Source organism: Callorhinus ursinus, unplaced genomic scaffold (assembly GCF_003265705.2).
Source record: "Callorhinus ursinus isolate GAN/ISIS: 27379988/994484 unplaced genomic scaffold, GSC_fseal_2.0 scaffold10, whole genome shotgun sequence".
Lineage (NCBI taxonomy): Eukaryota > Metazoa > Chordata > Mammalia > Carnivora > Otariidae > Callorhinus > Callorhinus ursinus.
The window spans coordinates 71,924,563-71,951,380 of NW_027397072.1; the positions used below are offsets into that span (position 1 = coordinate 71,924,563).

The 26,818-nt window shown below is 42.5% G+C and overlaps 2 protein-coding genes across 3 annotated transcripts in view; one reads left to right on the forward strand and one right to left on the reverse strand.

Annotated features, from left to right (window-relative positions):
• LHCGR (luteinizing hormone/choriogonadotropin receptor) overlaps positions 1–26,818 on the forward strand; it is a 55,102-nt gene that overhangs the window by 15,692 nt on the left and 12,592 nt on the right. The window contains exons 2-8 of one of the 2 annotated variants that reach the window (XM_025868744.2): positions 3,335–3,406; positions 5,538–5,612; positions 8,523–8,597; positions 10,849–10,923; positions 11,012–11,089; positions 20,409–20,477; positions 25,690–25,764. In XM_025868744.2, the coding sequence (XP_025724529.1) occupies positions 3,335–3,406; positions 5,538–5,612; positions 8,523–8,597; positions 10,849–10,923; positions 11,012–11,089; positions 20,409–20,477; positions 25,690–25,764 (519 nt within the window). The remainder of the gene's footprint in view (positions 1–3,334; positions 3,407–5,537; positions 5,613–8,522; positions 8,598–10,848; positions 10,924–11,011; positions 11,090–20,408; positions 20,478–25,689; positions 25,765–26,818) is intronic. The other variant, XM_073897746.1, reaches the window with a different exon arrangement.
• The window catches only part of GTF2A1L (general transcription factor IIA subunit 1 like), a 76,897-nt gene continuing 63,671 nt past the window's right edge, over positions 13,593–26,818 (reverse strand). The window contains exon 9 of the mRNA XM_073897747.1: positions 13,593–13,896. Within this exon, the coding sequence (XP_073753848.1) occupies positions 13,807–13,896 (90 nt within the window). The 3' untranslated portion in view covers positions 13,593–13,806. The remainder of the gene's footprint in view (positions 13,897–26,818) is intronic.

Here is a 26,818-nt window from a genome sequence, read left to right on the forward strand (position 1 = left end):
AATATAAGTCAGTGGGAAAAACAGCTTTGGATTCATAGAACCACATTCTGCACCTCACTTCATGAGAATACATCTAGTGGCAAAAGCTTGGTACACCTGCCTCACCCACCTGTCTCCCCATTCTCTGGCCCCCAGGCCTCGTCCTTGCCCCAGCCACATCCACAAAGCTACCTGCTATTTGCTCAGTGGCTCCTTTATGGTAAGAACTTTATTTTTATTCTCATTACTCCTGCCTTTCCTGATCTGCAGCATCAACATCAGCTGCAAAATTTCATCTTGCACTAGGGCTGTTCTGTAGTCACTGGGGACAGCCAGGGCATGATCTACAGCTTCTCTCACTTCTGTCCAACCTTTGCTCCTCATCCCTCATCCCTACATCAATCAAAAGCTCAGGCAACCTCCCTGGTCAAACCTGAGCCAAACTGCTCTCCTGGGAGCCACACTATGCTCGCTTTTGGAGGAGGAGGCTGCTTGCTGAGAGGCTCCAGCTTCTGGGTTCCATTTGCATGAATAAACAGCTCTGAAGGGTTCGTTTTAAGCTTTTATGTAAACACTCTCCAAAATATGTTCTGTACTGCATTATCCCCAGCAATAAAGATTCTGGAATCAGAATTTGGCTGTCAGTTTTATTGATGTTGCATGGGGTACAGTAGAATACAGCTTTCTCTTCTGGAAATTTATTGACTTGGCAGTGCAGAGAGCAATAAAACTGTGTTTTTAATCAGTAAGCCAAGCAGACATGATTCCAGAAGAAATATAAGAAGCAAATGTGCCATCGTAAGAAGATTTCTCCCCGCACTGTCCCTGTTCTTCTTGGATGTCTTGTTAAATAAGTTTGGGTATTGAACAATGTGCTTGGTGGGACTGTCTTCAGGAATAAAATCAGAGGACCAAGTTTGGATTACTTCCTCTAGGTTGTACCATCTCTAAGAGACTGTTGAGTAAAAGCATTTCTCTGAAATGAAATTTCTTTGCATTAGCCCCTAGAGAAGAACTGTTGGTAAGCAGCTCTGCAGGAGAAATTGCAAGAGTGCAGCATTTCTCTTCTCAAGAGAAACAAGATTACAATGCCTGTCCCTCCACCTTGCTCACTGACAGAGAGTGGGTTACCTGTATAGACCAGAAGGAAATAAAATCACTATCTCTAAGAGCTATCTGCAACCCACGTTCACTCCAGTAGTATTCAAAACAGCCAAGATATAGAAACAACCGAAGGGTCCTTCAATTGATGAATGAATTTTAAAAATGTGGTAAATACACACACACACACACAAAGGAATATTTTTCAGCCATAAAAAAAGAAGGAAATCCTGCCATTTGTGATAGCATAGATGCATCTGGAGGGCATTATGCCAAGTGAAATAAGCCAGACAGAAAAAGACAAATACTATAAGGTATCACTTATACATGGAATCTAAAAAAAGAAAAACAGCCAATTTCCTACAAACAGGGAAGAGAATCATGGGTGCCAGGGGCTGCGGGGAGGGGGATATGAGGAGCTATAGATCAAAGGGCACAAACTTTGAGTTATAAGACTATCTTCCAATGATCTAATGAGAGTAGATTTTAAATGTTCTCACCCTCCCCCAAAAAAGAGTTAACTATGTGAGGTGACAGGTGTTTATTTTCTTAATTTTTGTAATGATTCCACAACGTATGTGTATATCAAATCACCACACTATACACTTTAAGTATATACAATTATGGGACGCCTGGGTGGCTCAGTTGGTTAAGCGTCTGCCTTTGGCTCAGGTCATGATCCCAGGGTCCTGGGATCAAGTCCCACGTCTGGCTCTCTGCTCAGCAGGGAGCCTGCTTCTCCCTCTGCCTGCTGCTCCCCCTGCTTGTGAGTGTGCGCACGCTCTTTCTCTCTGACAAATAAGTAAATATCTTAAATAAGTATACACAATTATATTTGTCATTATTCCTCAATAAAGTTTGGGGTGGGGGGAGAAAGAGACTGGGTTAGGAATCACATACTTTGGCCCAATATCACACCACAGAAAGACTATTTGGGCTCAGTCTGCTTGGTCATGTTACTTTGTTCAGGCTACCGAATCTCTTTGTGATCTAGTTCTTTTGCTATCAAAGGGAAATACCCACCTCACACCATCGTTGCGTGGATAAAATAAGGTTACAGGCGGGAGTGCACAACTTACATAGCACCTTAATCCAGTAAGGTTCTGAGACTGTAAAACATCTCCCCGATTCAAATACACTCCTGATGCCGAAGGTGTTCTTTCCTGGCAACCAAGACAGTCTGCTTTGTAGACACGTGAAAAGCAAGGCAGCATCTCCCACCTCTACTCTCAAATTTCTGATACTCACTTCCCACCTGAAACGTCCTCATCCACTCCCCTCCTCTCTGCCAGTATGTGGTCCAAAACCCTGAACCACTGTAGATGCTTGATAAATGTTGGTTGGACATTCATCCCTGCTTTGCAGATGCTTTCTTCTGAGTTATCTTAAGTCTATTTTCCTTTAGCAGGTGTTCATCATCCTGTTCTGCTTTTGCTATTGCTGAATTAATTGCTCTTCTCTCAACTTTTATGTAATGGATAACCTTTACCTCAATTCAAGAACACTTAGATTGTTCCTCTGAATATAGGTGAGTGCCTGAAAGAAATGTTCTATAGATATTCCCCCAAAATGGCATGAGATGCCAATGTAATTGAGCTATCATAGCAGCCATCTGGTCTGGTTGGGAAGATACTGAAATCAACTGTCTGGGGAAGATGGTATAGCTCAAAAGAGGAACATGTTCCTAGTGAATCTTCCCTTCTCCTGCCTCGTTTCCAATTGTATTTTCACCAGTCACTTCCCCACTTTACCCAAGACAGTTTCTTTTCCCTCTTCCCAACCAGGCCTATGCGGCCACTCTAGAACTATTTATCAACTATTTACTTGGTGCCAAGCCCTGTTCTTTACATGGCTTATCTTGATTAGTCATCATAACAACCCTGTGAAGCAGTTATTATTATTCCAATTTTATAGATGAAGATTTATAGATTTTATAGATGAAGAAATAGAGGGCCTACATACCATCCTCAGGATCACCTGACCAGGTAGTGAGAGAGTGGGGATTTGAACCCAGGTGTGTCTGAGCCCAAAGTTTGGGATCTTACTTACAAAATAACACACTCTTTGATAAACACCAAGTGTGAGTCATGGCACATCTCGTTATTGATGTAAGTTAGAATTCTCCACCGGAATTCAGTCGTTGGAATTCTGTATTCACACACATTTGCACGCGTGCACACACATTTTATTCATGAACTTAAAAGGTACCCAGTCTTAAATATTAAACTCTTGGCTTTCCTCTCTTCTTTTCTAGGTCACTCACCTATCTCCCTATCAAACTAATCCCATCTCAAGCTTTCAGAGGACTTAATGAAGTCATAAAAATGTAAGTAAGATACTGCATACCAAGACATTCATAATTGGAATAATAAAATTTTTGTAAGGGAAAACATAGTTGAAAAGGGGTATTGTTTCTAGGAGAGAAACTGTGTTAAAGAAACCCCAGTATTTTTATCTTTATAATACAAATAAATATCTAGGGACCTTTGAAGAAAAGTATGATTTTCAAGAGTCATTAAATTCTGGATAATTAACCTTGCTTCAATGAACTGAATGCATTTTGATAAGTGATGATAAACTTCTCAAGTAGAAAAGAAAATAGATTCCAATCACAAAAATTCTCCTGCTAGAGCAGTTATTCCCTTGTGACACATTTTTAGATAACACCCACACAGAAGAAAATGTGTTGGAGGTTTATTGTACATCAGAAGATAATCTTTATATCTAAAATATAATAAGTGTATGACACACAGTATTTATAGCTGTATTGATAAAAGGACTTTATCAAAAGTGCAAAGCAACCCAATAATACAGCGTGATCTCACATTTGTGTCAGATGTAACTTCAATCCATTCTCCCTGGGTCTCAGCCTCCAGGGCGTAAGACACTATACATGAGAGAGAACTTTGTCAGGAGCCCAGTATTCCAGCATCCTTCTTAATGTTAGTCTGTGTGAAAGGACCTCAAAGGTCATTTAGTTCCTAGAGGGCATCTCTGATCTTAACAATCCATGGGGCTTTTGAAGCCAATTTACATCTCTAAAGATGCTGCATCATCAATCCTAGCTCCTTGGGGAGTCTCTGACTGTTCTTTAGGGGATTAGCAAGCAATGAGGATATTAAAAATAATCCCCAAGAATTACAGAAATGTCAGTCTCCTTGAATCTAACCCTTATTCTTCTCTCAAGTTTGAATGTTGAGTTTTGATAACTTTTAATGCATTACACTTCCACATGAGAAAAGTAGCCATAGCTAAAGAAACAAACCATTAGGTACAAATAAAATGAATCAGTCCAGGAACAATCCATTACTGTGTTGTTCATAAAAGACATTAATTGCCTTAGGCTCAGCCTTTCTGTGGGCTAAAGCTCTCAAGTCTGAAGGCTTCAGTGAATGTTAACCTTAGAAACACTCAAATGTACAATTTGTGAATTTGAGACTTTTTTCTCAGCTGGTAGCAAATGGTAGGTTATGTTGGGATTTTAGGGTAACATTGACATTACTTGCGTGCCTGGGATGGTATATGACAAAGCTGGTTCCTTTATGTTTGTGTCTTTTAAAAAAATCCATTCACAGGTGCCTGGGTGGCTCAGCTGGTTGGGCATCTGACTCTTGGTTTCAGCTCAGGTTGAGATCTCGGGGTCATGAGATCGAGCCTCACGTCAGGCTCTACACTTGGCTTGGAGTCTGCTTGGGATTCTCTGTGTCTCCCTCTGCCCCTCCCCCCCGTTCACTCTCTCTCTAAAATAAATAAATACATAAAATCTTAAAAAAAAAAAAAAACTCCATTCATTAATCCATTCATTCATTCATACTCTGTGCACCAGGCAGTATGAAGTCACCACAGATTCAGAAGTGAACAGGATATACTCCTTGTCCTCAATTTGCTAAAAGAGAAAAATGGTCAAATAGACAGTTACAACCCAAAAAGTACACTATGTGCAGAAGTTGACCACCTTGCAATTGCCTCAGAGCAGGATTTTGGGAAAAGGAGAAAGAGTTATGAAACAATGAAAGCAACGCAAATTAAAACCTCACCAGAGTGATGGAGTTGGGAATTCAGACATCCAGATCCTGGTCCTGAGCCTTCCCATAAGCACTTTTTGACTCTCCTCTGGAGACTCTCAAATTCCAAAGCTGATCTGACTAGATTTTCTAACAATCTAACTAGAACTTCTAACAATCTGTGACTCTGAGTCACAAGAAAAAAACCTGTCACATAAACAGGGGTTACTGAAACCTGCATTTCAACTGCACCTGGGTTATAGACGCCCATCAATGCTCCTAAAGGGAGATGGTGACACTTTATGATGTGAGGACAATGTGAGACATCCCTGTTCTTTTTTAAAAGGACACACTGGAGCCCCCAGTTGTTGGGTCACACACACAGCTTATTATGATGCATGCATGGTCATTTCTTTCATGTTTCTTCTTTTTTTCTCTCTCCCTCTCCCCTAGAGAAATCTCTCAGAGTGATTCTCTGGAAAAGGTAGAAGCTAATGCCTTTGACAACCTCCTCAATTTGTCTGAAATGTAAGCATCAGCTAATAGATAGTTTATTGCTGTACACTATTACCCTTGCTGGCTGGAGCCCACTCAGTATTTGTATTCAAGCAGCCACTGCTAGGAATCCAAGAGGAAAAGACTACAGCAATTACTAGGTCTGGGCAGGCACTAATTTCTCTCACTGCAGTGGCCTGAGGGTTGCCATGGTGACAACTGCTTCTCCCTGGGAGCTGTACAAACTCTGAAACATCACAACACAAAGTTGGAAATTAAAATTGACATTGTGGAGTCCTGCCAAGTAGCTCTTACCTTATGAAAGGGAGGGAATGAATTCCCTGGGATAGTGGGGAAATTTGAAAGGGAACTTAGAGATCATGAATTAGTTCATTGAAGACTGTTCATTTATTTAGTAAATGATTCTTGGAAATCTACCATGTAAAACCCTGTGCTGGACATGTGTATGCGGTTTGTCATTGTTATGGTGATGGTTTAGAATTGATTCTTAAAAACAGTCCCTTCCAAATTATTATTTTCCTCCAATATACAAAAAAGAGGGGTGAAGACTGGCTTGATTCAGTTTTCAGATGATGAACCTCAAACCCAAAGAGGTTAACTGACTTGCCTGATGACACACAGCAAGTCAGTGCTAGAGCTGAGGCTAGGAATTGGGTCGTGTGACTCCCAAACCAGGCTTCTTACTGCTGCCTTATTTGGTTCAAACCTGAGCTTCTAAAAATGTCACCTGCATGGGAGTTTTGAAAGTTAAGGGAAAGGGAAGGATATTAGCAACAAACATTTTCTGCACACTTGTGTCTGGCGTTTATTTCCTCTAGGTTGTGTTAATCCTCACAGTTTCCCTGCAAAGTCGAGTAGTTCTCTCTTTTGTCCGAGGGAAGGAAGGGAGGCTCAGAGAGGTCAGTAACTGGACCAGTGTGGCATCGTAGACAATGGCAGGGCTGAGTTTCCACCCCTGCCTCTCTTTCTTCAAAGCTTGTGCATTTCCCACCACACCACAAGGCCTCCCTATGAATGGTCCAATTAGCAATTATCTAAAGAGAATAACTGATTGATAAGTATGTGAGTACCCACCACATGTCCAACCAAGGGTCAAGTGCTGCTGGAATACAGACGAGGTAAAATATAAATCTTCCCCAGAAGATGACAGTACACTCAGGGAGGTGAGACTACCTCACCAACTGACTATGGGGAAATCCAAAATAATGGGTATTCAAATGCAGATTATATAGTCTGGACTTGGCTATGAAGGAGAATTTGGGTGGGGAGGGGGAAGTGGAAGGGAGAGGAGGCCATCACCATTACAGATGACAGTACTATCCCAGACCTAGAAATCCGCCCAAGTGATGACGAAGCACAGCTTATACTGAGAACCACCAGAACAGCTTAAGATTACAGTGCTCATGATGCAACAGAAAGAAAAATAAAATGCTCTAAGGGAAGTTTATGGACTTTTCCAAAGGAAGGCCCTGAGACTAGGATGTTAGCTCCATACAGGCTCTCTTCATTCACAGCTGTAACCCCAGTACCTAGAACAATGCCTGGCACATGTAGGTGCTTAATAAATGTTTGTTGAGTGAGGGCATGTATGGATGAGTAGTTTAAGGTCAGACCCCAAAAGATCTTTAAAAGTTCCTTCCACCTACCTACATAATGCCTTATATGACCCATGATTGCTTGACTAAGTTGTTATAAAAATAATTACAACAAAACATCACTCACCTCTAAAGAATCAAAAGAACATAAAAGATGGAAATAGGCACAAATGGTGGGTAAGTATAGTAAGGGGGAACAAACACTAGACTCAGAGTCCAAAAAACTGAGTTCACTTCCAAGTGGGGCTACTTCTCAGCTGTGTGACTAGAGACAAATTATTCAACATCCTGGTTTCATCAACTATGATAATAATTGTTAAGACTGGTTGAAGCTTTACTATGAGCCAGAAACACACTTTTACTTCTCAAAAACTACCCTATGAAGAAACAGAGCTTTAAATGATGTATCCAAGGTCATACAATTAGTAAAACCAAACTGACTGCAGAGCCCCTCTAACTTACCAATACACTATATTTTCTCTCTAGAACAAGAGTAACTATCATTTCTTCAGGTGGTTGTGGCATGGGGTAAGAGAGTCAAAGGCATTTGCTGGCCTTTTATTGAATCCAAAGTAGACAGGCAACTCTGGCTACTTCTTAAAGGGTCAAAGTCCCTGGAAAAGTAGGGAGAAGGGCAATCACACCACTGTGGAGTCATAGCTGTACTTTTATTACTATACAGAGCCCTGCCTCCGACATTATCTCTACCTAGTCTATTACTCACTACATACCAACCTATGAGGTAGAAAGAGTGCATATTATTATTCCAAAATTATAGAAGGTCACACTAGCTCAGGGAAGTTAGGAGGCTGCACATCATCACACAACAAATTATCTATAACAATGGGCATAAATCCCCCCAAATCCAAGCCCCCAGACTGATCCAAAGACTGAGGACCTGTCTGGATCATTGGTCAGCGTGGCTGCCAGCCAAGTATGAAGAAGTCCAGTTTGCCTATAAGGGAGAGTAGCCAATTTGCTCATCTACCCTGGGAGTGGAATCTCCCATCACCCCCAGTGTGTAGGCTCCATGGTGAGAGCCGGGAGTCCTGGAAGTTGGTGCTGCCTCACCGAGTGGGATGGAACAGATTCCCAGCTATGATGTTTATACCTGCCTCAGCAAGAGGTTGAGAGCAGAGCTTCCTGGCAAGAGCCAACTGGCTTTCACCATGCAGTTTTTATCCCCAGGCTCTCAAGAGCTCCCCTCCAGCATACGAAGTCCCTTGATTTTTGCTGATGCCATTTTCAGCCAGCATCCTCTGGTAATGATGGTCTTGTACATTCCAAACAATACACATTTCTTAAACTGCTCCTTCTCTCTTTACAGACTGATCCAGAACACCAAAAACCTGGTGTACATCGAGCCTGGAGCATTTAGAAATCTCCCCCGGTTAAAATACCTGTGAGGATTTTTCCTTTTTGAGCAACTGGGGAGGGAAATTGGGTATCTGATGAAAATCAAAACAATTAAAATGTTGGGAAGAATTTTTTAACTATATATTTAGCATTATTTGCACATCTGTCTTCAGCATTCTGATTAAAATTTAATCAGCATTTCTTGTCAGCCATGAGGCTGGGTGCTTTCAGAACCCGTGTAACTGGCTCCCAACATTTTCACTCTCCAGAAAGCACATGAGAAGAATATCACCCCCTTTGCAAGGATTTTCAAAACTGACAGTGGGAATGGTGAGGGGGGTCATGACACTTGAAAAAGGGTAAATTGGAATCTCTAAGGTGAGGTGGTGATACAGACAGAGCCCAGGTGAAAGTAGGAGAGGCAATTCTGATTCAACACCCATCCCTGGTTAAGAATTACTGATTTCCTTCATCTCATTTGTTCTTTATGCATTAAGTGAAAACTTTTTAAGTATTGCCTTGAGGTAGGCACTGGGCCATATAAACTAAATCACTGTTTTCTATTTCCCATTAAATCTTATTAAGTCTCCTAGTTAGAATTATAAGTTGAGTACCCACGGTAACCCAGCAGATTCATTGCCTTGCCAGCAAAACCAAAATTCCTGAAACTTGATACAATCTATAAACTGATCACTATGGATCTTCTTACAGGTCAAGGAGTCACTTATTCACACAGAAAAATTTAAATCCCTCTAACACAGACGTCATCTGTTCTTCCTGATAAGTTAAATTTCATAAAATCTCCAGAGGGTGGAAGTCCACAAACCCCACCACTTCAAAAAAAAAAAAAGGAGACGGACAGGAGGACATCTGTCTGGGTGTGGTGTTTGGCGTCATCTGTACAGCCTTGCCCTGGGGCCTCCTACAGGAGCTGCTGCTGGCCCAACAAGCATAGCTCCTTTGGCAGCTCTAACACTGAACGCCTCCTAGTCCAGGTGTTTTGCTTTTCCAGGCCTCCGAGGCTGTGTAGGACATAAGCATAAGCATCTGCAGTGTCAACCACTTTCAAAAAATATTAAAAAAAAAGAAAAACATACGAAAATCCCAGAACCAAATTTGACCATTATAGTCCCTTGTTATCTAAGAATCATTGTCTCTATTAAATAACATTTTCACCCCCCAAACAAGTGATCATCCCCCAACCCCAATACACATTGCTGTCAAAGTTACAATGCCATCACCAGCCACAGAGAGGGCAAGGATTCAGTGGGATCTGGAGTTACAGGTAAGAAGGAGCATCAGAACCAGGGGAGAACCCTGGCTTCCTTCTGTTGTCACCAGAGTGTGAGGAAGTTCATGTCAGTTTCTGCAGTCCTGCATAGGTGAATTTAAAACTTGGCTAGGGAAAATCCAGATGCCTGGACTCCTCTAAAGGAGTCCCATTCTTGTGTCATAAAATATCTTTCAATTTAACCTTATCACTGAAGCTTCTCTCTTCTTTGAAGCTTAAATAAAAGGTGGGAGGAAGAAGAGACCTGAGTAGCTCCAATAAGGAAAAGCATGTTCAATGATTTCAGTAAGTTATAAGGAAGAACTGCCTGAACCACAAGGTAGCTAAAGAAAGAAAGATTTTTAATAATGAGGGACATGGGCGCCTGGGTGGCTCAGTCGTTTGGCGTCTGCCTTCAGCTCAGGTCATGTTCCCGGGGTCCTGGGATCGAGCCCCACATCGGGCTCCCTGCTCAGAGGGAAGCCTGCTTCTCCCTCTCCCACTCCCCCTGCTTGTGTTCCCTCTCTCGCTGTCTCTGTCAAATAAATAAATAAAATATTTAAAAATAATAATAATGAGGGATATAGATTTCTCATATGGAGATTAATATTCCTAAAGTGTTTGAGTTGTAACCTATTCCAAAGTAGAGGGATGCCATCTAGAACTATCAAGAGCAAATTACTAAAAAGGAATAGGATAGAATACAACAGAAAAAACGCAATTGATACAATAGGACAAGACAGGCTGGAAACATAAATATAAATGAAAAAGACCTGAAAGTTTAGTCCCGGCCCCTAGATCTTTAAACAGGCATCTTTAGAGCAACTTCTTCCATAGTGTTAGGGGCTTTAAAATTCTGACACTCTTCAACAGCTAAAAGTGCTACCAAAAAAGCCAAACTCAGTATTTTTTTAAATGTGAAGACAGTCTTCGCAAAGTGCCTTTCTATCGCGTTTATCTTTATGCCTTAATAACAATCACTTTTACTCACTCCCTGCCCACATCCCCACCCTGCCCCAAATCACAGAAGCATCTGTAACACAGGCATCCAAAAGCTTCCAGATGTTACAAAGATCTTCTCCTCCGAATTTAATTTCATTCTGTAAGTACCAGGCTGATTGCTATGCATAACAGTTTCCTATTTGCAGCTAAAATTTGGAAAGTAAATATTTCTCATTTTATTCCTCCAGGGAAATTTGTGATAACTTACACATAACCACCATACCAGGAAATGCTTTTCAAGGGATGAATAACGAATCCATAACACTGTAAGTAAAATCCCAGATTCATGTTCTGCCATTCAGGCTCCTGCTATTCTTGCTTCTTGCTTGAAGTGAGCTCTTATCTTTTACCACGTTCTCCATTCACTGGTAACATTCTTTATGACCTAAAATGCTACGGTGAGAGCAGTTGTGTGGGATTGCAGCTGTATCATGTGTTCACACAACCACCAACTGACCCATTCGGTTTAAAATTAATCAGACGGGCCCTGAGGATTGACAGTGACCAAATTTCCAACTGATGAAATTGTTCACTGCATCAGTGGAACGCTCTGAAGCTGGGAAGAGACAGCCAGGAGGGAAATGGCTGCCCTGGTTCAAAGAGCACAGAAATTTCAAGTTTCAAATGAGAAGTCTGGAAAGATATTCTCCAAGTAGGTAGAACAGTTGATCGATAGAACCTGCATTCACTCGCTTACTCTCTCTGATTTTTTGCTTCTGAAGAGCACCATCTATGCCCATTCCCTACCTCCCTTAATACTTGAAAATAGTGTCTTTTTATTTGACAATCACTCATCAGGTTACCAGGCTCACAGGCCCTACCCCTTTTATGCTCTTTCCTAAGGCCTTGCTATTCAAAATATGGTCCATGGACCAGCATCTACTGTATCTTCTAAGAGCTGGTTAGACATGCAGACTCTTGGGACTCAGAACTACTGACTCAGAATCTGCAAGTTCCCAAGTGAGTCACATGCACATAAAGTTCACAGGGAACTGTACTAAGATAACCCAACCTACTCTCTTCACCATTCATCTACCTGACTTCCTTCCCTCTTGGGTCCCTGCCGTCTGCACATGGAGCACCTGCCTTTGCCCCACCATTCAGAAGGAGGGTTCTGGGCACCATGTCTCACTTGTATCCGAAGTCCAATGACCTATACTCAATTCTTTTCCCCACATCCATATCCCTCTCACTCTTTCTACTTTGGCTACAGCCCATGGCAGGGTTGTAATGAGTCAATAAATGAGCTTGCCCTTAAAGAAAGAGAGAGCACACACTGGATGACCCCAAAATGAGCAGATAGTTGTGAAGCAAGAGAAGAGACCATCTCAGAGGACTCTCTTTTCTATCATGGATTTTAAATATTGGTATCAATGTATATTGCATTTGAATAGTACTTTTTACTCTGTGTAGGTATAATTCCACACATTTAATTGTCATGTTACAAAACTGTAGCCCATGCAGACCCAGCTCAGAGTATTGCGATCAAGGGAATACAGAGCAGCAACCAAAAAAACATTTTTTTCCAAGATAAATTCTTTACTTGCAGCTCTTAAACACCAGGAAAGATAAAGGAGATCCTAAAAAATCTTCTCTACAGTCTTTCTGATCCTCTACTTCCCTTACACACTAAAGCTCTTCCAGCTGTATTTTATAAAGTATTTCCAACTCACCATTGCATGTATCTAGAACTACTCATTTATCACACGCCGTCAGAAACAGGGCAAAGACTGCATGGGGAGGTACCACATACCTTAGGATTCTTTAGTGAGAACACAAAAGACATATGATCCATATCCCCAAGGAGTTCAGAATCTCAATTATGAGGAAATAGAGAAATTATGCGGGCAAACATGAAATTAATGAAAGAATAATACAAACCAGTAGATATTCACTGTGAGAGTTTGTGTTACACAGAAATGAGAAGTCTTAGAGAAGTCCTCTTGGGCTGGAGAAGTCAGAGGAGGCTGCACGGTGGAGCTGAGACTTGAGTTAGACCTCATAGTATCAGTAACATTGGTATGGGTAAATGTGATAATAGCAGCTAATATTTATACAGCACTTAGTAAATGCCTGCACTATTTTTAACTACTTTTTAAAAACTTGTTTACATCTCACAGCAACCCTATGAGGTAGGGACTGTCAGCCCCATTTTTAGATGAGGAAACCAAGGCACTACGGGGTTAAGTAATTTGCCCAGGGTCAGGATTTAGACTCCATCTGGCTCCAGAATCACAGTCTTAGCCATTATGTGGTACCACATGCCAAGAAAAGGGAAGCGAGTAGTCTAAGTGAGGGGACATCATGAGCAAAAGTATGGCTGTGGGAAAGAGGACAACAGGATATGTCTTACTTATTGGGGAGTACACACCCAGCTTAAGAAACAGGAAATAGGTTTAGATAAATGGCAGAGGTGGAAGGGACATTGGATTGCTGAGTCTTGAATGCTGGGATAAAGGATTAAAAGCTTAGACGTAACTGACAAAAGTAATAAGAAACCACCCAACAGAGTAGCCTTTATTCAAAGATCACAAATATCCAAGACTTCCTTTGATTTTGACCTAAATCTAAAAATAATCGGGACCCAAATGCTACTTGTCCCAGGTAAATGTACAGCCATAAGAATGAAGTGGAAATGGAATGAATGAAAGGACAGAAGATGTGGAGAACAGTCAACAAGAAAATGAGTGTTGGGATGATCCACAGGGCCCTCGTGAGCAACCAAGACTGGACCAACCCACCAAACTCAAGGAACAACAGAAGATTCCTTTCACACATCACATTTCAGCATGTGCACATGAGAGCTGCACAGTATTTTTATTATGGGGCCATTAACTTATGTTAGTTATGATTTTAAGAAGAATAGTGCCTACCAGCAGGACATAATTGCCCCACATCTGAAGTTAATGAGGATTGCAGATTCATCTTTCCTAGTGGGCCCAGGGGGCATTGGACTTCCATCCCCCTCCTCACTCTCAGCCCTTCATCTGGAGGGGGAGTGATTAGTCATTTGCTTGGCACTTGTTCTCAGCTGAATGGGCCCTTCTGTAAGTGAAGGATCCTGTGGAGCACCCTGTTGGAAAAAGAGTATTATAGTTAAAGAGGAAAGCTTTATTTTCTCAGCTGTAAAGTTCAACTTCCTAATTAGGAGCCTTCTCTCTTCATTATTAGTAGTATTGGAGATTTTGCTTTTTGTGGAACCTTTCCTGCCCTCCCCCCACCAAAATCTTTACCAACTGTGAGCTCATTTAATGAAAACAAAACACTTCACTTGATGCTGGAGAAGCTCAGTGGGGTTAATGCTAGAACTATGCATTATACTCTTAAGTCCCTTATAGCCACTTTGGCTTTTCATTAAATCTCCTCAAGAGGCTACCTTGAAATGTACCCCCTGAGCAAGCAGGATGTGGCTGCACCACCTTTAAAATATTCTAGATGACTGGTCATACCAGTCTCAAAAAAAGAGACAACTTTGATTCATGTCTGAACTCCACAAAGAGAAGGAAAGGTTGTGACAACTAATTCTCAGAGAAAGAATGCCTGGCAAAGGATGGCAAGCTTCCAGGCTGCACCTGTGATAAGCCACAATGAAGAGACTGCTGGGTGTTGAAACAGAAAGCCTGGGTTCTAATCCTGGCCCTGTGTCTAATGACCTCTAGTCAAGTTACACCACCCAGACGTGCCTCTGTCTCTGTGTATCCAATGGGATTATAAATACTTGTACAAATTCAACCACGTCGTGTCAACTACATGGCACCACCATGATTAAAAGCTAATATTCAGCAAGCCACTTGTTTTAGACCATCCTGAAAACACCATGTCTCATCATCTCTTTTTAAATATTTTTTAAAATTTTCAGTGGACAAGTGGAGTCGCTTTCCACTTGTCTTTCCAATAACACCCCTATACAACTTACCTAGATTTACCAACTATTAGCAGCTTGCTACACCCACCCCATCTCTATATGTGTAAGTATATGCAACATATTTCTTTTTGGCCAAACCATCCAAAAAAAGTTTATAGATATTATGACACTTCATACCTTAAATACTTCAGCATGTAACTCCCCAAAACAGGGACATTCTATGTAACTACACCATTATACACACACACCTCAAAAAAACAAACAAACAAAAAACATGAATTTAATGACATTGTCCAATCTACAGTCCCCATTCCAATGAAAATGTCTTTTATAGAATTTTTTGACTCAGAATCCAATCAAAATTTTATGCACTGCATTTTCACTATTATGTCCCTTAGTGCTCCCAATCTCACCTACCCCACCCACGAAGATCTGCTCCCCGACTTTCCTCTGTTCTGTATGACACCAATTCCTTGAAGGAACCCAGGCCAGTTGTCTGGATTCATCTGACTATATTATCAGGATTAGATTCAGGTCAACATTTCTGCAAGAACACTGCAGAGGGCATGCTGTGTCTCTCCCAGTTCATCAAACCAGAAGGCACATCATGCCATGCCCCTTGGCCATTTGGTTAAAGTGTGACTGTCAGACATCTTCATTGTAAGGGCACATTTTTCCCTTTGTCATTAATAATAAGCGATAGTGGGATACTTTGAGTTGGTACAACTAGCCCATTGGCCAACAACTTTTCAGCTAACGGTTTCAGCATCAAATGATTATTCGGTTATTATGCAGGGAGTTACAAAATGGAAGTTTTAAATTTCATCATTCTTCTACATTTATTACCAGCACTCTTCTGTAAAAAAAAAGAATTCTCTCCTTCTCTCTCGATCTCTCTCTTTTTTAAGTATCACTGTGGAAGTAGATTTTTTTAAAAATTTTATTCAATATATTATAATCCATTGCTGTAATCATTCTTTTGGATGCCTGACATCTTTTTGTTATTACATATGGTGAAGTCAAATAAGATGACATGAACTTGGCTGAGGGAAACTTGAAGGAAAACATAACAACTCAGTGCTGCTGAAAGTCAGGAGTTATGCCCACATCAGAGAAAGGATTTCCTTGCCATTGAGTCTGTGAGCCCCACAGAAATGGGGGAATTCTGATGAACATTTAAAACTAGGGTTATGGCAGCATAAATAGATCAGCCAGGTGACAGTGAACTGGTGACAAGTTATTCATACAACCATGGCCAAGGCATCCACTCAAGAAGTGTCTTCATACACTTCATACACAGGAATTATTCAGGTATAAAAGGACTCCAGCAAAATACCACCGGAGAAGAACGTGATGAATTTAGGATCCCTGTTCTATAGGTAGGTATCTGTATAGTCATTTGATAAAAATTTGCTTATAGATATATCACCATGGGGTATATTTTCTAAAATAGAAACCCTGAGTCCACTTTTTGAGACCCTGCAAATCTGCAAACACATATTAAGTTTTCTTCTTTAAAATCATCCAAAAACTAGATGGTTACATGATCCAAAAAGGAACCATGGCAGATCATCTAATACTGTTAATATAATCCCAGAAATGCTTTTAGAGCCCCAGGAATATTTGGAGTTGTTTTAAGGCAGCATTCAGAATGAGAGTCTCATCTGTGATTAAGTTCTAAAGCCTGAACCTTATTTTGAATAAAAAGGTGACATTCTCTCTTTCTGAATCACAATTACTGACATTTGAATAGAGAACATAGACAATGCTATAAAGTAAGGTGCAGCTATTGTAATACAGGAGGTTGGGGGGGGATTATTTCTGTGCTTGTGACAGCATCCTCAAGGCAAAGGGAGCCATCCTCATTTAATTCTGACACCATGATGTTTTGGGAAAAAAGTTATCTGAAGTGACTCTCCAGATGTTTTAAGGGGCATTTTAAATCATTGTATGGGCCTGACAGCAGGAGGCCTCCCACTCACATTCGTAACTTCCCCAAAGTAAGGAAGCCAGTTTTAATTAAAACAAAGCAACACCTTCTATTGTGTGCAACTGGTAAGAACAAAGCTGAAGAGAAACAGCTGAAAAGGAAACAGTGAGCCCCATTCTTTGGAAAGTCGGGACAAACAGAACCCAGACTATTTTTTTTAAAAAGACCTGAAAAATGTCCCAATACAAGCATGTCAATGATGCTAACACAGACCAAAGATGTTTGAGGGCCTCTGGAGAGTGAGTACATCTGAGGCAGCCCAGGCCACTAAACTGACCTGCTCCACCAAGAACAGGAAGGCCCCTACCCCAGCGGACAACAGTTCAATTAAACAGACTGCTACAATTCATGGAACTCCTATCCAGAGCATGGCAAGGGAGACCCTTTCCCTCTATTCTGGTCAGAGAGATGTAGCTACTACAAAATATTATAAAATAATAATAATAATAATAATAATAATAATAATAATAATAATGGCAACACATTAAGCATTTACTGTGTTCCAGGACTTATTTCTAAGTGCTTCACATAGGTTTAGCATTTTAATCCACCCAATAGCCTTTTGAAGTCAATACTATTATTATCATCCCTATTTTCAGATTAGGAAATTAACACACAAAGAGGTTAAGTAACTGCCTGAAGTAACTCAGCTAATAAGTAGGGAGCAGTTGGGTTGAAGACGCAAATTTAACCACGAAGCTGCACTTAGAGCAATGGCATTGTAAGCCCCTCTTAAAAAAAAAAAAAAAAAAGTATAAAATCCTAATTATGTATCAAAACTAGGATCAGGACAGCACATAAGGATGATAGGGAAATGGGCATCCAGACAAGTGCTGGCAGCTTTGCTTTGCTCAAAACAGAGTGGGAGCTACTCTGTCTTAATTCACTATGCATGTAACTCCATCGCTTACCAGGTAGGGAAAGCAGTAAGGGAATCAGACTCTGGACTAAGTTCTATCCAGCAGACCATCTGATCTGCATATGGAAATGATGAGAGCTATATCATCCCATGCTGTACCTTAGGGCAAGGGCCCCAAGCTGGCATGCCCAAGCTCACTGGGAGAGCTTGTTATAAAAGTGCATATTCCTGAACACCACTACCACATTCTGATTCCATAGCTCTGCAGGGCACCTGCTCAGTGGGTTTGAGTCTGCATTTCCAGCAAGCAGCTCCAGTTGATTCTGAGTCAGTGGATGAAGGGGAATGCTTTGACAAACCCTGGCCGAGACTCTTAAGAAATCCAATTTCAAAGAAGTTCAAAGAAAAGTCCAATATGATTCCTTCATCTACAAGAGATTGCTATAAAGGAATTCAAACCCCCAAATGATAAGGGACTGCCAAAGAATAATAGTCTAAATGTAAAATTAAAAAAAGAATTCTAGGGGCGACTGGGTGGCCCAGATGGTTAGGTGTCTGCCTTCGGCTCAGGTCATGATCCCAGGGTCCTGGAATCGAGCCCCACGTCGGGCTCCTGGCTCAGCAGGGAGCCTGCTTCTCCCTCGCCCTCTGCCTCTCCCCCTCCTCATGCTCTTTCTCTCTCTGTATCTCTGTGTCTCAAATGGATAAATAAAAAATCTTTTTAGAAAATGCTTTAAAAAGAAGAATTCTATTTTTGAGCTGCTAAGGAGACAAGAATGTTGTGCGTAATTACACAAGACAATAGAGATAAACCAAGTAATTATCCCCTCAAATTCTAGAAAACTAGTAAAAAATGGCACCCAAGAATCCCTTACAGAATACAGTTAAGAGCTCATAGGTGAAGTTGTAAATTCAAAATTCCAGAAGAAAGCACAGGAGAGCATGAGAAGACAGAGAAGCCTGTTCCTCAGGCTGGGCTCCTGTCAGGTAGCAAGCATCATGAGAGACCCAGGGGTTTTACAAAATGAGGTCACCCTGAACTCAAATTAATAAGGTTTTATGGATTATTTTGTAATCTCTATTTTCTGAATGCCAGTGTTCAAATATCATGCTTCAACCCTGAGTCCTGCTTAGATTTATCTATACACTGTTTTGTCTCAGGTGTGCTATGGATTGATGTAAAGAGACCCCCCCACACACATACACACTACACACCTACACATACACAAGACACAATTCCATGCTTGTTTTATTTAACAAAGTCTAGAGAACCCTTGCAGACAACAGCCACCTGGAACAGGAACAGCTGGGGAAAGTGTCTAAACTGTTTCTTAAGTCGCACACACCAGCCCATCCCTACATGGCCATGCAACTACCAGCAACCCTGTAAACGGAAGCTAGGGTCTTGCCAGGTGCTGGAGCTTAATTTTATGTTATACCATAGCCCTTTCTCACATTTTATCATGGTTCATGAAGAACTTACACAAATATTTCTAAGACTATGACTTTCAATCTTGCTTGGTTAACTATGATTTATAGTAAGAAATTCATCTTACATATACCCATTTGTTCATCCAATTCATTTAACATATATTTACTGTAATCCTCCCAAATGCCAGGCACTGTTCCAGATGCAGGGGATTCTGTAAGAAACAGAACAGTTTGAAATCCTTGCTCTCCTGAAGCTTACATTCTGCCGGGGAAGGCAGATGATGAACGAGTATGATATAATCACAGGTCAGATGCTGATAAAGCCACAGAGGAAACACAAATCCAAGAGGGGAGATGGGAATGTGGGAATGCTGGGGGAAGGGAGGATGGGAGTTTAAATGCGCAGCCAGGAAAGGCCGCACCAAGAACGTGACATCCAGCACAGCCCTGCAGGAGGAGGAAGAGGGGCCATGTGGATATCTCAGGGAAGAAAAGTGAAAACAACCAGTGAAAGGGATATACTGGAAATAGCCCAAGACAAAGTATGTTCTGGTCCCATTTCTGCCTATGCTGGGCTTTAGACAAGTCACCTTCCTTTCTGAGCCTCTTCCTTTCTTTGTAAAATGAAGGTGTGCCACTTGATCCTCTCCAAGCTCATTCCTGACTTCAACATTTCCCAACATCTGTCTTGGGGACCCTCTTAGGTCTTATTCTGGGCAGATGTATATGTATTATCTATATATGTGTATGTACACTTTTATGTACATAACATAGAAAAATGGTGGAACAAAATCCCATAAATGATACTACCCTAATTACATGAAACACACTTCAATATTTTCCATTTTGTCTTATTCTGTTCTATTTCATTTTGCTAAATGCTGATTGCACCCAACTAAACTGATTTCCCTATCCACTAATTGGTCTTAAAGAACCATTTACAGGCATTGAAATCTTCTTGGTTATGGAGCCAAATACGGCATTAGCAAAAACACATACTCATCCAAGGAAAAGAAAAGCTAACTCAGTACTGGAGTCTTCCTCTGCCCTGCACTTTCAGCCACCCAGAAAGCAGAGGCAACACAACAACACTGAGACTTAGATTTCTCATCAGCATAATGGAAATGACAATGAGGATTAAGTCACAAAATACATGTAGAATGACTGATCAAGTGCCTGGCACTTAATAAACACTTAATAATCAAACAAATTGGTGGTGATGCCACTGGTCGAAGTGAAGCCAAACTAGAATAGAAAGAAGAAGAAAAAAAAAAAACCAGCTCCATCTCATCAGGTCCTTAGAATTCAAAACGTTAGAGAAACAGAGCTAGATATTGTGAATGCCAGTAATTATCTTAGTAATAAATGTCACAGAAGGAAGAATGTGTGATTCCAAAATGTGCTTCTTTCACTGCTAAATCCTCTCTCCTCTCACTTCAGCAAACTATATGGAAATGGGTTTGAAGAAATACAAAGTCATGCCTTCAACGGGACAACGCTGATTTCCCTGTAAGTATGTGCTTATTTCCCCAGCTCATGAATAAAAATGAAGTATTACTCTAGCTACCAGATCACATTCAATCTTTAGCAACTAACGCAGGACAAAAATAAACTTTCAAGTGGTTAGTCCTCAGTGTTTCACTCATGTTACTAGGCAACTGGCTGGCTAGAAACCCCAGAGCACCTGATTTCAAAGATAGATGCAGCCTGGAGACATTAAAGTTGACAGTTTGCTAAAATATTCAACACCCTACTTTAGTCTCATCTCTCAGCCTCCCTCTCGAGCCCCCTCACTCAGGTTGATGGTGTGTTAGAAGCAGCACGATTTCAGTGAAGAAATTCTTCCCCCAGCCCCACCGCAAAGAAATCGGGTAACCCCAGGTACCAGCCCAATCAGCCACAACAGGCCTACTCGCGGTCCCATCCCCCTACTGTTAGGGGGGATTATGGAGCACATTTTTCACAGAGTGAGAGGGCCTGGTGCTTTCACCATATCCTACCCTGGTCCCCAGGGTTCACAGCCTTTAACTCAAGGAGAGCATCCCTACCAACTGCTTCCTTCATTGTTCCCCACCTCTCTTTCCTTCAATGGTACCTTTTCTAAAAGAGTGGTTCATTCACTAAACCTGCTGGGCTGGGGCCACTGGAACCATAACACGTACAGAGTGAGGTGACAATCACCCTACAGTTGGGTATAATAAAAACTAAGAGCACCTGAAAAGCACAATTGAAGCCAAGATTAAGAAAAGGCTTTTATAATAAATTGTATAAACCACAGTCTATACCAGGGCTTCTCAGACTTTAACACACATAGAACATGGAGATTGTTAAAACACAGATTCCTAGGCCCCACCCCCAGAGACTTTGCTTCAGTGGGTCTAGGGTAGGGCTTGAGAATTTGTAATTATAACAAGCCCCCAGGAGATGCTGATGTTGCCAGTCTCAAGTTGAGTAGCATGTCTATACAATAGACTATATAACTATACATATTAACCAAAGATTCTATTATATCCATACCGTGCTACAGAGCTTGGTGACAAAGAGAACAGAGCTAAGAGTCACCAATTGGGCTTCAAACTCCAATGCCAGTATTTATCAGCTTGACCTTGAGCAAGTGACTTAACCTATCCCAGCCACAGTGTTCTCAGCCATAAAATAGAGCCGCTAATGGGCTTGTTTATAAGGATATCCTCACCAAAAATGAAAAGGTCTGTTTTGAATCCTCAGTACTTAACACAGTGCCTCGCACAGAGTATGTGCTCATTTATTATTTATCACATTGCACAGTTCATTAACTACAAATGAACAAATGAATGATAAATAAGATTATATTTTTATAATCTTAGCCTGAGTCTGGCACATACCAAGTGCTCAAGAAATGGTACCTTGAACTCATGGAGTAAATTTTCCTTCATTTTCTTGTTGACTTGAATTTAACGAAGAGTTCACTCTAGCCAATTGAATCTGTTCTGCCAAAATCAAATCATATCCTCTCCTGGCACAGTACTTTCAGATGCCTCATTCACTCAACAAGGGTCTGCCAAGCATCAGCTGTGTTTGAGGAACATGCTATATCTGGAGTGGAAATGAAGATGAATAAGCCCCAGTGTTTGCCCCACAGGAGCTTAGAGCCTAGGAAGAAGCATTGCCAAATGGTATATAAACTGTACACTAAGTAGTAACTAAAACAGAAGGCAAAGCATGATGCCTCCCCTGAGAGAAGTAAAGTCCTCTGGGATTTCAAAGGCAGAAGAGAAGAAAATTAGAGAACATCTCATGAGAGACATAGACTTTGAGCTGGGCCTAAGTCAGAGAGGCAAAGAGAGAAGGAAAATGCATTCCAAGCAGAGGACGACAAAGAGAATGGCCCAGAGGTGGAAGCATGTGTTCACAGAACAGGACACAGTACCTTTTAGAAAGTTCTAGGTGTGAGTTAGGGACAAAGCAGTAAGGGCCTCAGGTGCCACAGTAAAGAATTTGGACTCTCTTCTGTAAAAAATGAGAAGCTGTTGAAAGTTCTAGGATGCGAAGTGTGAGGGACACTTAAAGAAGGTTCATCTGCTAGCAGAAAGGACAGAAGTTGGGGGTGGGGGTGCAGGGCTAGCAACAGACACCAGCTCTCTGAATACAGGGGGTGACTGAAGGCCTTCATGGCTGAGGTCACCTGGACGAGGCGGGGAGCTAAGAGAACTGAATATAAAATTGGGGGACAACAAGAAAGGAGGAGAAGCCAGAGCAAAAGCAAACAGAGTGGGAGGGACACCAGCAGAGGACATCTTCAGGAAGTCAGGGACAACAGGACTTTGGGAAGGAGGGCCTTGGTCAGCAGTGTCCCAACTGCTTCAATGATGCCTAAATGAGTGTGAACTTCAAAAAGTCCAATTAGTCAAGATTCTGTATCTTCCATACTTCACTGTTGCAAGAAAGAGGAAGCCAAGAACACAAATCAGTTTGCCAAGAATCAATTTCATTCATTTATTTATCCAATAACATTTATTTTTTTTTTATAGATTTTATTTATTTGACAGAGAGAGACACAGCGAGAGAGGGAACACAAGCAGGGGGAGTGGGAGAGGGAGAAGCAGGCTTCCCGCGGAGCAGGGAGCCCGATGTGGGACTCGATCCCAAGACCCTGGGATCATGACCTGAGCCGAAGGCAGACGCTTAACGACTGAGCCACCCAGGCGTCCCCCAATAACATTTATTAAGAATCACCAATATATTAGGCACCACGTTAGGAGCTGGGTCTGAGACGGCAGAGTGGAAAGAGTCCCTGCCCTCATGAAGTTTCTCTTCTAGCAGAAGACACAGACAAAAAGACAAGTAAATAAATGAAGTTATTGCAGATAGGGATATATCCTATGAAGGAAATAATCCATTACTGAGATCTGCGAGAGTACAGGGCCTGACTGACTTTAGGTTAGGTGCCCAGGGATAGCTTCACCACGGACATGAAATTTAGGCTGAGCCTAGAGGATGACAAAGAGTCAACCATGGCAATAGTGAGGGGAAGTACATCACAGGAAGAGGAAGTAGGATGTGCAAAGAAAAGAAGTTGTAAGCTCCAAGAATCGAGAGGAGGACAGTGTGGCTAGAGGGTCATCAGCAAGGGGAAATGGGTATGAGACAAACCTGGACATGGAGCAGGAACAAATCATGCAGAACTCAGAGGCAATGGAAAAGAGTCTGAATTCTCTTCCACGGGCAAGGAGGCCCATTGAAGGATCAAAGCAGGGAAGGGGAGGTAGGTTTTAAAACGGCCAAGCAAAATTTTCAAACTATACATTCAACCCAGTTTCTGACACCTTCCTCATACGTGGGCCTGTTCTAAGTTGTTCAGAATGATGACACCAAGGCCCTGCAAAGTTCTCAAACTTCCTATTTATTAAGGCAAGATAGGGTGGAGAGAAGCAGCACCAGGGGGTTGCCCTCAGACACCTCCAGGGTTCTGAGAGTCAGTCCCTACCATTCCCAGAGCACCCCACTTATGAATGTTTTGGGTGGAGTTTGGAGGTTCTCCCACTGTGCTTCAAGAGGTTATCCTGCCTGTGCTTCTCATACCTGGAGGGCTGTGTCACTTGGGAAGATGAAAGTGACCCCCAGGAAAACGTGGTAGACAAATTTATTTTTAACTGAGTTACATGATGCAGAATTATCAGTACACGGAAAGATCTGAGTTTTAATAAAACATGTGAAATGCTCTGTCATGAAATTTGAACAATTAATTTGACCTGGCTGACATGAGGATTATTTGCTCACAGAGCCCCGTTTCAATGATTTATGACCATTACAGAACATAATTAAAACAAACCAAATCAGGAAGAAGAGCCATGGAGGTTTGGAAAAGAAATTTTCTTTTGATTTAGATTTTAAACAGCAATTGACTCTGACAACCTCATCTCTTTGAAAGTGGAAATATACTCAGGGGATGGAACTATATAAGACTGATGGGTACCTTCTGATGGAAGGGCTGAGGATTTCCAAGGAAAACGCTTAGTAGAAGCATGTGGAAAACAGCCGCCCAGGGAGCAAGATACAGGGGGTTTTGTAGTTTTTAAATGGCAGCCCGTGATGTGGAGACATGCAGAAAGACAACAAAGAAGATGTAGAGCTATGAGATGAGCCATGATACCTAAGCATCCTGCAGGGGAGGGGAGAGCAGGTGTCGGTCTATTTGTTCTGCTATCCAACACTGTAATGGTGATGCAGAAGAATCATGCTCTCATGCTTGAAATCACCACACCAACAATGGAGGCATGTTCCAGAAGGCTCTTTGAGGCACCACTCTTCTCTTACAGAATGAAAGTGCTCAAAAGAAGGCCAGCAAGCCTGAGCCCAGGAACTCTTCTCTCTGCTCTCTTGTCCACCCAGAGAGGGGCCTGGGCTTGGAGACCCCAGTGTCAGGGCCCAGACAGGAGGCCGCTTGGCAGAGCCAGGCTGAGCTAGCTGATCCTGAGCAGTTCACCCTGAGCTGCTTGGAGCTCCACGTAACAGAAGCGTCAGGTAGCTACTGCATAGCAGCACTTGGTTATGCCACAGCTTTAACTACAGTAGCCCTCAACCCTTTTGTTTCCACAACATGCATACTGGCGACAATCATATACCCAGCACAGGACGCCATGTGGGGCATGCAGCGTGTGGGGCAATTTTCTACACAGGCTGTTCTTCCTCCCCTTTCCTACCCACAGAGAATGCATGCCCGAAAAAAAAAAAAAAGGTACAATTCCCATGATGAAAGGGCTATCTTTGAGTGGACCCAACTTTTTCTTTTCAAGTAAAGTATTAGCAAACTTCAGTAGATGACTATTAGCCAACTCTGAGACCTCCATGGTCAGGGCGGCAGAGTGCAGGACACAGAGTAGGCTGCACCTCAGCCCTTCAGCCTTGAACACTGGAGCAGCAGTTTCATCCTGGCACAGCTGCACGGCGGCCAACTGTCCTAACTCCAGGCCAGGAGGGGTGAGCACTTTGAAGCCGTAGGACAACACATTCTACCTAGTGAGGGGGACCCTGCAGGGGAAAGGTGGGGCCAGACACATACTCCAGCAACTAGACAGTTTGCCCGGCACTGGCATGTCTTTTTCTGCTTTCCCTACCGTCCCCCCTTTCCCTCTAGCGCTGAGCACCACGCAGGCAGGCTGCTCCAAACGTGTGTCCGTGCCGCTGTGACTGGTAACACATGACAGTACAAACTCTGCTGAGGACACTTCCTTCCCCACAGGGAGCTCAAGGAAAATGCACACCTGGAGAAGATGCACAATGGAGCCTTCCAGGGGGCCACAGGACCTAGCATCTTGTGAGTACAGGGGTGCTGCCTTCCCTCCCCATCCAGGCCTGCTTAGGGTGTCCAGCCACACTGTCCCCAGGCTGGTTTGTGGAGACTCAGCCTCTACATGTGAAAGGGCTGCCATCAACCAATAACACAAACTGGGAGGGCTAATGTGATGGAAACTGCATTCTAGAGCCTAGAAGTCTGAACCCAAGGTGTCAGCAGGCTTATTCCTCCTGAGGGCTGTGAAGGCGGGATCTATTCCAGGCCTCCCTCCTTGCTGCTTGTTGTGCCTTCTGGTTGTGACAACAGAACTCTCGCCTTCACATGGCATTCTCTGTGTGGATCTGCCTGTCTCTGAATTGCCCTCTTTTTATAAGGACACCAGTCATACTGGATCTGGATCCATCCTAATGACCTCATTTTATCATGATTACCTCTGTGAAGACCTCATGTCCATATAAGGTCAGATTCTGAGGTACTGGGGGCTTAGGACTTCCACATTTGAATTTGGGAGAGACACGATTCAACCTATAACACCAAGTACGCAGGGCTGTCTCATATGCTGACAGAGGGGAGGCTGCCTGCCTGGCATCCAGCCATGGACATGCAAAGGCCAAAGATCTGACTTACCCCTGGCACTTGTCCAGACAGAGCTGAGCTGCTCTGTCCGGCTCCCTGAGGGTGCAAGTAGAACCACTCTACTTCCAACCCTGCCACTGTCAACTTCTGACTGTGCCTAGTTCCCAGCCCCCACTGCAATCAACCCCCTGACTGTCTCTAGTTCCCAGCACCCCCTGCTATCAAACCCTGTCTCTAGTTCCCAGCCCCCACTGCTATCAACCCCCCTGACTGTGCCTAGTTCCCAGCCCCCACTACTATCAACCCTCCTGACTGTGCCTAGTTCCCAGCCCCCACTGCTATCAATCCCCTATCTCTAGTTCCCAGCCCCCACTACTATCAAGCCCCAGACTATCTCTAGTTCCCAGCCCCCACTGCTATCAACCACAACTGTCTCTAGTTCCCAGCCCCCGCTACTATCAACCCCCCTGTGTCTAGTTCCCAGCCCCCACTACTATCA